At 42.8% G+C, this 15,317-nt stretch overlaps 1 protein-coding gene across 6 annotated transcripts in view; it reads right to left on the reverse strand.

The window, feature by feature from the left end:
* The window catches only part of ETV6 (ETS variant transcription factor 6), a 140,710-nt gene that overhangs the window by 109,578 nt on the left and 15,815 nt on the right, over positions 1 to 15,317 (reverse strand). The window contains exons 1-2 of one of the 6 annotated variants that reach the window (XM_041129503.1): positions 7,357 to 7,531; positions 5,544 to 5,643 (exon numbers count right to left, since the gene is read on the reverse strand). The exons of 4 other annotated variants lie outside the window; for them this stretch is intronic. In XM_041129503.1, the coding sequence (XP_040985437.1) occupies positions 5,544 to 5,636 (93 nt within the window). In that variant the 5' untranslated portion in view covers positions 5,637 to 5,643; positions 7,357 to 7,531. Of the gene's footprint in view, positions 1 to 4,746; positions 4,795 to 5,543; positions 5,644 to 7,356; positions 7,532 to 15,317 lie in introns of those variants that run through there. One more of the 6 variants, XM_041129504.1, reaches the window with a different exon arrangement.

Here is a 15,317-nt window from a genome sequence, read left to right on the forward strand (position 1 = left end):
TAAACATCTTTTTTGTTAAAGGTGGTGGGTTCTTTCCCTCTCTCTATGGAAACACAAAGTTCTAGGGGTGCTAGATGTGCAGACTTCAGACACGACAACTGCAAATCCAAATACCTCAGCAAGTTCTACAGCACAGAGACCAAAGTATGTGTGTGTTCACTATTTGGAATACCTAGAGATGTCTATTAATAGTGAAGAATGCAGTCTTTTCTTCTAAAAGAAAAACATTTTATTCCACCCTCACACCCTAGCAAAATTAGTCCTTCTGATTAAAACAAAATTGGGAGATTTCTTTTGGTCGGTGTGGATCCATTAACACCAGCTGCACCTGAAACATTACTTAGACAAAGCCACCCCCATTCTAGAGGGTTTTTTGTCCTGTATTAATTCAAGCTAATTGATCTCAGTACGCATTAGAACAGACACTATGCAGGTCCTGCACCAAACATATGGCATGCCGTAGGTCTCAAAAGTGGTGTATCAGCCTAGGAAAATCACCCAAAGCAGTCGTCCTGAAGCAAATGTTGGCTGGTAAGTTTTACGACTGTGTTAGTTAATGGGAGTCAATTGTAATCTCTTCATTTCACTTTATACTGGACCACAAATTCCCGTTTAGTCAAAGCTCAGGGTTTAGTAAACAATTGCAGGGATTTAACTGCTGTTCCTTACCACCCTGCCACCAGGAGTTACAACCCCGAAGCAGACTAGGCAGAAGGGAATGCATGAGTGCTCTTTATCTGCCTCCAGAACAAAGTCCAGGGGCTTACCTGAAGCCGCTGGGGGCTCAAACCCAAGCAAAAGTGACCCTCAGGTTAAACAGAGGCATTTGATTAGCTACACACAGTGACTGCATCAGCAACTGCAGAGTTAATGTAACTAGGATTGCTCACTCTCTACTATTTTCCTAACTTGAGCTTTGCCGACAAGGAGTTTCAACCACTTAAGCTCAAGGAGAAAGCAACACTCTAGTGGAGGGAAGGATGTGCATACAAACAGGAGAGAGAGTACTGGGAAAACTGGAGTTACAAGGTATACTGCCAGAGCAGCGAGGACAGATCTTTAGTAGTCAATCTCTCAAGATTTTTTTTTTCTATTAAAGGATGCTATTTAAGGCATGCAGTCTTATTCAAAACCAACAACAACAAAAAACCCCACACCACACTCCCCAACTCCAAAAACTCTAGCACAAGTGATACAATCTGTGTTTTCACGTTATGTGTATCTTTAAAATATCCACCTCCCCCTTCCCCATATCCACAGATTATTCCTAAACTCCTAGTAGCCAACTTGTACAGTGATGAGGGTAATCCCAGGTGCAAGTGCTTTGTTCCCTGACACTGATTTACATGGGCAATTTGTATCATTAAAGAACACTAGCATAGGCATGACTATTTGCCTATCTTTTTCTTTGTATCTTTTTCCACCTATCAATTTCACAGACTGTTGCTTCAGAGAACAGGGGAAAAAAAGCTTTCTTCACTTACACACACTGACACCAAATCTAGGCCAAGAGTAGGTAAATCATCAGCACCCAGAAAGCCGGGCCTAATTTCTAAACATATACATAAAGCTGTAGTTGTCCATGCTAACTATTACTTGCCACACCAGTGTAGATAGCAAAAGCCTAAATAAGCTTTGATGGCTGAGGAGCAGGGCCTGACTGAGCTTTGAGAACAGAAGGGGTAAGGCCATGTGGATCCTCTCTGCTTTGCACTGCACTTAAGGATATGATTCTCTGCTGCATCTATACAAACTTTAGCCAAAATACCATCTCAGTCTTCAGAAAACTTCAGGTCTATATAAAAAAAAATCCATAGCTGATTATTCCATGTGATATATGAGCACTTTAAGGATGATTGTACAAACAGTAGATGTCATACACTGTTTCGTTGCTGTCATTCAGCTATAATTCAGAAATAAAATTTTTTATTCAAAGACCTCTGAAGCCAATGGGGGGGGGGGGAATCTTACAGGAAGAAAACAAATTATTTCTTCAGTTAAATTTTACTTACACTGATGCAACAGATCTCCTTCACCATTATAAACACCCCAAGTCTACCTGAACCTTGGCCTCATTTTCTTCAAGGTTTATGCAGGAAACGGGCTTCCAGACAACTTGGACGTGGTTTCATCCTTTAAAAGTACTTGAACCACAGATTAAACAAACTTTGACTCTTCTTAATCTCTTTAACAGGGGTATGGCTGTTCACACTTCTCTTCACAGCTTGCCGCTGCTGAAGTGTGTCTAATGTCACCCACAGTTAAGTTAAGATTTCAGGTGGGGAATCAGCAGCAGGGGCAGACAGATACTCAAGATGCAGAAGACGCTGCTCATGTGATGATGTAATTTGTAATGAAAAGCCATGGGAGAAGTCTCCTGCCTCTCTCAACTGTGTCAAAGCAGAATTTTGTCAAGTAAAAATCTTGTCCAAAGTTTCTCATCAGTGGCTCTATGGAGGAAATATTACAACATATTTCGTTTTAAACCAGTGTCAGCTGTTTCTGTCAAACCGCAAACATCTGATCATGGATCCCTTAATAAATGTTCAGCACCAAGCAATTTTGGGAGGCAACTAAAGTGTGGCACAAGAGAAGAGCTCCAGCACTGAAGGAAAAGCCTGTTGTTACATGACAGGTCACAGCTACCTCCGCTTGGACAGAGCTGAGAGAGAGAACAAGCCTGTCTCTCACTACAGTCATTCCACTAACGCCCATGCTTGTTGCTTAATCCTGTCTCAAGTCCCGCGCTGCGTCCTTCCTAGCAAAACATGAAATCAGCAGGAAACAGAGATGGTTTACGGACTACACACTGCTGCAGAGCACAAGCCTGCTAATTCGCAACAACAGTTAAATTTAGTACAAAAGAGAGGGCCTGAAAGAAGAGATGCTTTGCACCACCAGGCTCACAAGCCCGTTTGCTTTAGCTCTTTTCCTCCCTTCCTTCCCCTGCCCTTTTGGAAAGCACAGTCACTTCCTCGCCAGCTAGCAGGGGGATGAAAATTGAGCTGAGCAGATGTTGCAAAGCTTGTGAAAGAGGGTGATGAACATTAACATACAGAGTACATGCATAATAGCTAGAGAGGCAGAGGAGCCCGGGTTTGAAGGGAAGACCTCCCGACCCCGGGCAGTAACTCTGCCCAGTCAAGCCAGCAGATGGGTGGCAGCAGGTCAGTCTGAGCAACGCTGGGATCACAAAATACATCATGGCAATGAACCTGCTGATTAAAGCTACTAGGGGATAATTTCAATTACCTGAACCTGAAAGCCAGCCTACAGGCAGACAGGAACGGCATGTCAGCCATACAGCTCCTAAACCGAGCCGTGTGCCAGCGGTAAGCAGGTTCATAGGATGGTTTAGGCTACAAGGGAGAGGAGTCTCTTTGTCCCCATCTATCCACAGAACAAGGGGACTCTGCCACAAGGCAAACCCTGTACTAGAAATGCTGGGAGACTGCGCCAGCAAGACCTGGGCTGGGATGAGGCCAGGCACATGGAATTGCCCCGCATGCCCAGCCAACAGAAGGACAACCAGGCACTTCAGCCTGCGCGCTTTCATTTTCTCTACAGCTGTGAGAAAGTGGGGGCTCTCAGCAAAACATCCTTTTTACAGCAATTAGGTTTTGACAGTCCTGGGTGGATTTCAGGCACACATGCGCAGCCAGTCACAACGCATCACATCAGCAGCACTGCCTCCTTCTCCACGCAGTGCCTTTCAAAGGACACCCACATCTTACACCCACCTTATTAGCGCAAAAACAAGCGAAGCGTGTTTCCAAGTTCAACTCTCTGGCCAGTGGCAGAGCCAAGCAAAGTGGCCCAGCTCCCTCTCACCATCACCCCTGCACAGCCATGCCACGTGTAGGGACACCGAAGCATGGCGGGTGCGTTTGGGAAGAGGGGGTACGCACCCAGCCTGTGGTAGGGACGGTCACCACTCCAAGGTGCCGCAGCCCAAGGAGCTGCCGCTTCTGAAGGAAATACAAAGAGATGGAGGCTCCACAAAGAGCAAGGTTTGGGCTGGCTTTCGCTTCGACAAGCCCGACCCCAGAAGGCTGCTGCCCAGCACACCTCATCTAGGCAGCCTCTCTGAACCACTTTGAGCTTTGGCTGCAGCGTGGGTCAAGACACATCTGGGATGGCTCTGCAGCACAGAAGCGCGCGAATCAAGTTGTCCCCCTCCACCCACGCACCCTCTCCAGAACAAGCCCTTTTCTACCGACAAATAAAGTAACTCCCACTGCCAAAAATTCCTACCATCTGCTTTCCATATTTCCCTATAATGGAAAAATAGATTCTCTGCTATTTTTAAAACAGAATTAGTTTGCAGACTTAACTTCTTTGCTGTTTAATCAACATCTTTACCTCAATATGTAGATGCCACTAAGAAAATAGGCTTTAGATACAGGGAAAATCTGGCTCAGAAAACCATGACAGACCCCAGGACCAGTGGGAGGCAAATCCCACTGAGACAGGAATCTCAACTTCCCAATTTCACCATTTAAAGAAAATGACAACTTTCTAACTAAAACAAACAAACAAACAAACAAACAAAAAAAAACACCAAAAACAAAACAACCAAACTGATATCCAGAATACATTAAGGAAAAAAAACCCAAACTGGTAATTTTGATAGAACTGGATTACGAAGAAACTACAGAGGCAAAGCTGAGTGAATAAGAGCTTTTTGTAGGCAGGTGGGGTGGAGGTGGAAGGGACAAATAATATGGGAAGTACTTGAGGCAGCACCTCTTCCGTCTGCATTAATTGCAGCCAGAACATCACGTCTGACCAGGTCTTCAACCGGATTTGTCCGAGTCCAATCCAGTGACATGCTGATAAGCTTCCATATCTATTTTAATTGATGACAGCTGAGGACACTCAACAGTTTTTAGGACAGACATTCACAGCAGAGATCTTAAGATGGGAAGTAATACATAGAAGTGGCTGATTTTCTGTTGTGGTTAACAAAATTAAGTCCTTTTATTTATGGAAAAATGTGTTTCTTCTGAAAATGGATACAAAAGAACTTTTTTTTCATTACAAAGGAAAAATCTATTAAAAAATCATTTCTTCTGACATTTTTCATGGGAAATGCCACTTAATACCAGTTCTATTTCTAGGTAATAAACACGCTACACAGACGTAAGAACATGCACCACATCCAATGTATTTTGTTAATTAAAAAAAAAAGGCAGAGAAACACTAATTCAATCTCCTCTTGCAAATTCCATATTTGTGCATGAATTTATGTACTACAAAGAAAAGGACTAAATAAGTCTCAGTTTAAACCTTTTTGTTGTTGTTGTTAGTTTAACTCCTGCTTTATTTCTGAAGTGCATGCTTTAAAGTTAACACATCATCATGTGGGTGAATTTCTAAAAACTGTCTTGTGAAATGTCTGGAATTAATATTGTATATGCGCATATGTGTAGTGTATTAGCCAGTACTCACATTAATAGAAAAGTTGGGGTGTTAAAGGAACAGCTAAATAGACAAGAGTAATGTAGCAACTTTGAAAATGAGCCTAAAATGCTCAGGCTTACAAGTCTTGTTAGATCCATGGGTTCAGGCACCAAACATGGAAACTCTAAAATCTCAGCCTTGAAGTCTGCTCCAAGTCCATTCATAGGATCCATACACACATTGCAAAAAGAGTTAATTTACTGAGTGTTTTGCTTCATCTGTACTAGTGTAAAAAGGCAGTGACAGATAAAGCTCTTCCTGCAGATTGCTTATCAACATCCCCATAAATAGGGCTCCCATTAAAATGTGAGAGTGGGTAGGTTTGCTCAGGGATCTCAAAGATAGCATACTTCCAATGCTTTGAACCTCCTGGGTCATACCCCACATTCCCCGTGCACTCATCCCTGAACAAAGGGCAACACTTGTGTTCTCTTACTCATGTGGGGCCACAATCCTGCCATCAGATCTGCGTAGGTGGGTATCTGCACATACAGCGAGTCCCACTGAAGTCATAGGCACAGAGGTCCACCTACACGGATTTGATTGCAGGATCAGGAGTTTGGCTGGAGTCCATAGTAAGGGCTTGTCTACGTTTGGGGTTTGGGGGGTGAGAAGTTTTGTTTTATAAACTAGGATAACTACAACTCAGCAAAAATCCACAGCAGACAGGCTGTGCTGATGTAAAAAGGGATTCACATTACTGCCTTTCACCTCTGTTTAAAACACCTTGCCTACAGAAAGCAACCAAGTAGCACAGCTATTGCAGATGAAGCCATTGCCCGATTTTTATTACAGAGTAGTTCCCCATACAGAGACAATTCTGGAATCAAAGTATTTTTGTTCCAGAATAATTATGCTGCTAGTAACGTGGGCAATCTATTCCATGGTAACTGAATTACAGCAGGATAGCCATTCTAGAAGAACTAAGATGGTTATACACCCCCATACACACACCCAGTACACTAAGCCATAACGAATACAGGATAGATCCGAATGCCAGCTAAAAAACAGTGGGAGTCTTCCCAATGACTTCAGTGGGCTTTGGCTGAGGCACTGTGTAAAGGAAATTGCTTAATTCCTGTGTATTTTTAAAAAGGATTCTAAAAAAAAAAAAAAAAAAAAAAAAAAAAAAAATCACATAAAACTGAGCTGCAAGCCTGCAGGCATTCAGACACGTGAGTAATCCCACCAAACCCAGTGGGACCCATGTGCATTTGTAGAACTGTGTTCTTGGTGTGTGAAGACTACATCTATACATCAAGAGGAGACAGAGCAAATTATTAACCCTTAACTTTCCCACTGAGAGACAGTCCAAGAGAAAGTTTCAAAGCACGTTCAACTCTGATATACACCTTGCTTTAATCTACCATCCTCTTTTTTAACTTGAGCAATATGAAATTAGTAGTGTGAATTAAGGACATCAAGGTGACAAGCACTGCAATCAACTCCTTCCAAAAAAATTCACTGCATACAATGTTTGGTCTTTCCTGAGGGATTTATTCTGTGGTTGTTTAAGTTTAAGCATCAGTGATTTTTTTCTTTTTCTTTTTTTTTTAAAGGATAAAATCTTTCCATCTAAAAATTCTAACCAGATGTGGATTTCAGACTTCCAAATTTGGGAATGTTCAGATCAAGAGCTGTTGTTTTAGTCTTTTAGCCATGATCACCACTGTGAACATAAAAGTTTTTGATTTTTTCACCCTCAAACCATCAAGAGGCTTAACCTATATTTGGCCAAAACTTAAGTGCAGGTCCAGAAAATCTCAGTAGATGTTTACAGGACCCAAGCCTAAATCACAAAACCTTAGATCACGCAAGTTTTGCACAATTCTGCTAATTTGTTTATGAAAGTTTAGTAAAATTTTTGATGCAAGTCTCATGTATGGGAATTACCTGGGTGAGCTAAGTAAAAGTTTCAAAATTGGTATATGTGCCTCCCCTCAATTTGCATCACAAATTGCAAGTTTCTAAGAGGGGGGCGTATGTTCCTTTCTCTTTCTTCAGCTGGGCTCTGTTAGTTGCTAATCCTGACCTTCTGAGATGTTGCAGAGATGATCAATCCCTTCCTGAACCACCAGTTCTGTCTACCCTGTGCATCTCCCAAACCAAAAGAGAAAAATGAGAAAATATTCCTTGTATTATGGCTCTAGCTTTCTACTAACCATTTAATAAATTTAATTTAACCTTTTAATAAATCATTTAACTATTTAATAAATCCCTATGTAGATGTTAGTTAAATAATTCTCAACCCTTCTGGCTATGGAATTAGATGTTAACCCAAGGCTTCCCAATCTGATAGCACCTTTATGGCAGTGACCGAGTTCTCTTCCCCTTCCATGTATCAGTCTTCCCTTTCACCTTTCATTCATCTTTAGACATCAATACACCCTCTTCAGTCCTTCATAGAATTTCCTTCTCCTCCATGGAAACTAAGTTATCTACATGTTTCAAACATCACAGACAACATCAGCCCATCATTGCTACTAGTTTATGCTTACATTCTGAGGAACAAGATGTTTGAGGATTGTTGCATGCTGTATAGGCATCAGCACAGTTAAAGCCTCCCAGCACTACAAGGCAATAGAGCAGCATTTCTCTTTTTTTCTTTTTTATTTTTTTTATTTTATTCAAAGTATACTGAGGCACAGACAAGGAGCACACAGGGAGCTCAAGGAGTCACCCATAAGAAAATCCAGCTGCCTGCAGGATTTGACAAAAAATCCACTTCAGACTGACTCTTTAGAGAGTATACAGTAGTCTCTAATTCTGGAAAATAACATTACTTAAAAGTAAATGTAACAGGCAACAGCATATATGGCACATAACATTATGATATATAATATATATTGCATTTAATGTAGCATGTAACAATAACATACACAACATACATTTTTACCCAAATTTATGAGCTGGAATTTATGTCAGTGGCAATTAGCAATGGAATCTCCCATTGGTTCTAATTGGAATGGATTAAGTCCTGATGCTAAGATGGCAACACTCACAAAAATCCTGGATCTATAGACGGAGAGAAACAAAAGTACATAAATTCCTTAGTTAAGATACTGAAACTTGTTCTCTCCTAAACAATCTCACTGAGAAAATCCAACCCATGTGAAAGTTCTGAATCATAACCTTCCGAAATCAGTGGCAAAGACCCCAAGATGATCAAATGCCCGGAGGCATATACTGAACTGAGGTTGGCCTACAGAAGAAAAAAATGAATGGTGTCTCACATGATATATGAGAAGAACTCAAGCAGCAAATGGAGTTGTAACACTCTTTCTAGGCACTGTAATCCCACCACCCTGCAAAGAGCTCCTGAGTTGAGATCCTGGAAAAAGTAATTTTCTTGGCAACAATAAATTGCTGCTCTTACAAAAGCTACGTCAGCTGTCAAACCTTGGGGTTCATTAAAGCAGCTTCCAACGCTGACCTAAGTCTGCCTCTTATCATGATCGTGAAACATTTTATGCCAGGACAATTGTGAAGGCTGAAGCCCTCTTTGAAGACAGGCAAGTGGAGGTATTGGAACAGTCATTACTCGTTTGGTTTGGAGTTTGTTGTTGGTTTAGGTTGTTGGGGTTTTTTTTTAAACAGAGGTACTACATCGCTTAAATGCTCAAGACATGAATAGCAAGGGTCATGACACTGCTGTATGAAAGTGTTTGCTTGGTGACCCTGTACTTCCTCTGTGTGACTGTTCTGAGCCCACCTGGAGGTTCAAGAGTTTCTTTCCAAGTCAGCTCAATCCAAGAGCCAACTGTCAGGACAAGTTTGTTTGTCTCCATCTCCTGCAACCCAACTGGTAATGCTTCCTCACTGTAAAGATGACTCTTTGCTCCATCTCCTGCATCCTTAATGATAAGACAGGTTCTACAGGCCAGATGTTGACATCCTTCACACCAGCAAATACAACCACCTCCTGGCTGACAGCTTAGGTGATGCTAATGGGTTGGCATAAGTGGGAACGGCCCTGCAGTTTGGGTTCAGTGAGCAGTACTGCTCACGATGCTCTGAAAAGAGGGAATGGTAAGGGAGCTATTGCCATGCTTATCATTAAGCATGTGCTTGAATGTGTTATTGAACAAGTGCCCAAAGCACCGGGCTAGAACAAAACAGGTTGCTATTGCTACCTTAGGATGGCAGATGCTAAATACACTGTTCCCTTTTCACCACTGCTCCCCTCTGCCTCAGTTTCCCCATTAGAAAAACAGAGGAAATTACACTGATTCGCTTTGTAAAGCTTTTGGAAACCGTGGCTGAAACATAAAACAAAAGCTGGGCCTTGTTCTATCAGAGACACAAGGCCTGGTTACCACCCACTACAGGCTTTAAGGCAAGGAGTTTAATCCTTCTCGGGAAGGACCTTATACGAGCTGGAGGAAGGATCCAAGCACCAATGGACCAGTACCTAGCATGAACCATACACATTACAGATCTGCAATAGGAGAATACGCAGCTATCTCTTCTCTCCTCCCAGGGGCAGTGCATGTCACAAGACGTGATCTCAGTTGTTCCTCACACCTCCTCCACAATTTTTAGAAGGGGTGCATGTACACTACAGACACGTGCAGACCTACCAATGTCCATCAGGTCTGACTAACATAGCTACGCCAGCAGAAGTGCATACTGTGGACCCAACCATACCAGTAGAACTGCACTTAATGCTGGAAGAATTTGTTTCGCTAGTGGACAGTGGTGATTTTTACGGCACTAACACTTTGCTACACGGCCACATTTATCCCCAGACCTCTCTGTCAATACGCTCTGTCTGCTATTCTTGTCTGTGTAAAGCACTGATACAGCTTCAAAAAGATTTCTCTTCCTTTCTCTGGGCTGTACTCCCACACTTTCAGGAAGCTTTTTGAGCCTCTCAACCTCTCATTTTCTAATCTGCTATTCCTATACACACACACAGAGTCCTCAGGAACCCTGCTTCAAACCACAGGTGGCCAAAAATCCACCACAACCACAGGTCCATGGGATTCAGGAGGGGTACACAAAAACACGCAGCACCACTACTTGAGATGTAAGTGGTGAGTGAGCCCCAGTTCCAAGAAGTGCAGAGCGAGGTGCATTTGTACTCACCGCAAAGTGGCTAGAAGTGCAAGCAAAATTCCTCAGGGGTCCCCCAGGGAAAGAAAACTCTTCCAGGAACCTATCCCCCTGCCCTTTCTCAAGGCATTTAAGAACCTACAGTTCTTCACAGGGATACTCCACAGGCAAGGGAAGATCCTCAAAGGGAGCTCCCTCCCCCAGCACTTCAACCACCTTTTCATGAAGCTTCTGGGTGAAGCTCAGATTGGCACCTAATTTCCGAAGGAAACCTCATCTCACCAGTAAAACATGCAGTAATAATCCTTGGGAGTAATGGGAGAGGAAGGAAAGAAGTGACCTGTGAAGAGTTGGAGATTATTATTTACAGGGCTGAAAACATCCTCCCACACACATACACACACCTTTCCTTGTCTGCTGTACTGGTCCCAAGTAAAAATTGCACAATAACATTGCTTGAGCTGATCTAATTCAAGGATGGATCCAACAAAAATGACTCTCTAAAACTTAAGAAAGCCCAGCAGAGGCAGCTCCAAAATCCTCTGTCCAGCTGCTCAAATAACCTAAGAGGCATGTAGATTCTGTACAAACAGCTGCTACAGCTTGGAAAGTGCCTGTTCTCAAACAAGGTGACAAACATTGACCATTTCAGCCTAGAAAAAGAAGGGAGTAATCCCTGGGAGCTGACTGTCAAGTCAGAGCTGCTGTCCCTTAACAGAGCTGAGAGTCCACACTATCAGTGATGCAGCAGCATTGGCAGGACTTGGTTCAGAGAAGCAGGGAGGGCAATGCACAGCCATTCAGCAGGACTAGTGTGGAAGCTACTTTTCTACATCAAGGATTTCCATTCTTGTGTAATTTGTTTCCACCCCCAAAAAATAAAAACCTCGCTCTCAGATATTTAGGAGTTCTCTCTGGCAATTACAATGTTCCAAGAGCTAATGGCTATCTATTCACAGGGGAAGTGTTCTAGCTAAGGCTTCTCTCCTTTTTTAAATTAAGCAAACCAAAAACATTCAGCATTGGACCTCTTCACTGTCTGTTATCCATTCAGTCCATGCTGAACAGGTCTACAGTACTACTAGTCTACCTTGGCACCCAGGTACCTTTGTACGGTGCAAGGTGTTCGGCAAGGGGTGGTAGAAGAAAGAGGAAATCACATCTCTGAGATGGGACAAGAGACAAAACCAAGACAGACAAGCACTTTAAATAAACCTGAAAGGGATATAACAACAAATGGAGTTTTCCAATCACAGTACACACAAGGAACTGGTAATAAAATAATAGCCAGATGAATGGAAGACAGGTGAATAGCTGTCAACCAAACTAATGAAGTAGCTCCTGCTCCAATTTCATAGTTGTCTGAGACGTTCTGAATGTTTTACATTTTGCAGGGGTGGGGGGAATATAGATCCTTCCTCAGTTTGTGAGCCCAGTGAGTTTTCCAACTTGCAGGCAATGCAGAGGCTTGGGAGGAAAAGATGCCTCCATGTGATGCACTGAGACAGGGCAGTGGAAAGCAGTCTTGTATCGCAGCCAGCAAGTATCCCTGCCTCCTTTCTCTCCCATCAACACTGCACACACATCAAACACAGATGACTCATCCGGGCAAGGTCAGCCTTAAAATCTGTTGAGCCTCAAGTTGCAAAGTCTTGAGCTGGTGCAGGGCAGGAGACAGGTAATCAGACGGCAAGTCACCTCTTGCAGCTGCAGAGAAGCAACAGCATCAGTGCTACCCACTGTTTGGGAGCAAGAAATGTCAGCGAGTTGCCTCCCTCCCCGACCAGGCTGCCTGTCAGAGACATCACGCAGGCTCAAGAGATACAGCATCTGCACAGTTTCAGGTGGTCATCAGTGTTACCTGAGACTGGACATGGGATACGGAGAGGTAGCTGGGTGGATGGGTCAAGAACAAAAGGATCTGGAGGGTTTGTCATCTGCCTGCCATGCAGGTGTCACAGGTAAGATATAAAACACTGGTTAAAGAGATGCAATGGACTTCGCTCATGGCTTCTTAGCAGCCTCTCTGGGCGGGGGGGGGGGGGGGCGGGGAAGTGCTACTCTGTACCATTATTTCCTATTTTTGGTGCTGTTGAATGGAGTTCTGAAATGCTGAGTCATTTTGCTTTGTATGAGAATACCTCAAAATAAAAAACAATAGTAATTAAAAAAAAAGACAAACTGACCTTGCAGTTAACAAATCCCTAGGAATCTGACCACACTTCTAAGGGTTTGTTGTTTTGGGTTTTTTTTAAACCAAAGACATTCTTTTTCCCTTCCATTCGAACTTTCAGAAAATGAATTAAAAGTAGTGATGTTACCTGTGTGACAAAATCTGTCTCTTGATCAGCTTTCATTATGGTCAGTGCCACTGACTAATAATGAGTTTTCCTTTATCAGTTCTACCTCTTGCTCAGTTATCACTGTGGGCTTCAGCCAAATCCTCTTGAACTCAGTGGAGCACAGAGATCAGGTCCAACAAAACACAATTGTCTTATAACCTCTGGTAAATACTTGGGTCTTGAAGAGTAACTTTTTTCCTTCTTTAACTGCAGAAGTTTCTTTAGTTTTTCAAGTAACTTTGGAAGAGGGAGGAGAATTTCTCAAGTCTTCACCACAACAATCATCTAAGCTGCTATCAGCCAGAAGGAACCATTTCACTAAAATCTACCCAAATCGCCAGTGCCCAGGTAATACCAAACTGATAGCTCAGCAGTTCTACACTGTGCAGATTTTAATCTTAATTTTTGTTAAATTTTGAGTTCATTATCCTAGGCATGGTTCAGGCCTCCTTTTATGCATCAACCAACACAGTGGTATCTTTAGGAGTTCTTCAGATAGAGTTCAAAGCAGAAGTTTAAAAAAAAAAAAAAAAAAAAAAGGCAAACTATCCAAAATCAAACCCGGTTAAATCCTGTGTCCTAATGCCAATAATTCTGCAATTATTAATCATCCCAGTAAGGGGTTAGGGCAAGATCATTATTACTTATTTGTATTACAGAGGTACAAGCAGTTTCCACCAGCGATCTGACTCCATTTTGCTAGGCATTAGCACTTTATGGAGGGGCAATCACATTAAATGACTTCAAGGTCACAGAGAACGCAGTGGCAGAACAAGGACTGAACTATAAAACCTCCTGTATCTCTTTACAGTACCTTTAACCCAAGACTATCCTCCCTGTCCAGGATAATGAGTATATGCACCAGGCTGGCATATTTTTATAACCATGTCACAAGGCCAACATAGAAAATATAAGAAAAATAAAACAAGATCTATGAGCTGGCCTAGTTTTCTATAGAAAGGATGCCACAAATACCTTTCATGCCAAATCCAATACAAGCCATATATACCAAGTTCCCAGGAAAGCTGCGGTAAGCATGGCTCATAAAGAGCTAGCATTTATGGACTGAACATATCGCTTCCGTGTTTGCATGTTTTGAGGACACAATTTTGATAGATAATTGAAACTCTGAAATGACCTCTAGATTAGGCATGTGGGACAAACTTCCTCCCCTGACCCAGAGAGGCTTCACACTTCGCTGCATGGTTAAACAGGTCCAGACCGTCTGTCAGCATCAGCGATACAGACCAGCATAAATTTGCAATGAAAGTGGGGGGTTTGGCGTTCAGTGTTCTCAGTCTATCTCGAAGACTCAATACATGCAACTGCCTCCTTTTATTAAAGCAGCATTCTCCTACAATTAAACCTAAATGGCACAGCCAAGGTGTGTTCAGAAATGCAAAGCAAGCCATAGCACAGTTGGAAGTCCACAGATGACAGCAGTGGGGCCTCACACTGATACCAGAAGGCTCATTCATCCAGGCAATAGCTCTACCCTTCACACTAGAAGAACAAACCATGCTGCTTCAGATCCTTGGTGTCTGATGGAATAAGAAAAGGAGAGATGGGTTCTCGGCACAAGAACCACCATGTTTTCCTGAACCAGTGACCACTTTTCCTGTAGCTACTCTATCTAGCCTAAAGGAACAGTTCTTGTAAAGAAAGTAGGTGTGAATCTTTAAAAGCTTTGGTTCTGATGTCAGGGAACACAGATCTGGCCAAAGCTTTATTCTGAGTTTCATCAACACTTTAATCCCAGATCAACTGGCACCGCCACTGAAAAAACGTGTCCTGCCCTCCTCATGTTCCCAGCTGCTTCTTCCCACCTCCACATCATGCTCTGCCTTGCGCTAGCACAAGCTGTTCATTTTAATCCAGATCTGCTGCCCTATCAAGCGTACGTCTGTCCAAACATTTGTGCCAGCCCATGGGAGGAGGAAGGGGAAGGGTGGGACAAGATTTTTTCAGCATACTACCACCTTATCTTGAATTAAGAGTCTCATCAAACTGCTTCTTCAGCAAAATAACAATGGTGCACTTTTGCAGTGGCTTTAAAGAATGGTTAAAAACCTGCAGAGAAGTAACCAGTTTCACATCAGCCCAAAGTTGGATACGGGCAAATACTCCTTCACAGAGACAGTGCCGGAGGCAGGGAAGGATGGTATGACAGTATTGTACAGCGACGCTACAGAAGAATTCAGGAACTAGCAGGCTCAACCTAGGATGAAGACCCAGGATCCCTGCTCAAGTCACAATTTTCACTTGCCTCACCGTATCTTGAGCAGGACTCTTCTTCATATCATGCTTAAAGAGCCTCACCTCTTATGATGCCAAATCCCACTGTACTTCAAAAGAAAACAGGTTATAGCATAGCCTGGCAATATAGTCCACGACCTCCTACATGCACTTTACAGCAACAGATAGGGCAGAGTTTAGGGAGAATACTCTTAACCTGTG

This window comes from Aquila chrysaetos, chromosome 17 (genome assembly GCF_900496995.4).
Source record: "Aquila chrysaetos chrysaetos chromosome 17, bAquChr1.4, whole genome shotgun sequence".
Taxonomy (NCBI): domain Eukaryota; kingdom Metazoa; phylum Chordata; class Aves; order Accipitriformes; family Accipitridae; genus Aquila; species Aquila chrysaetos.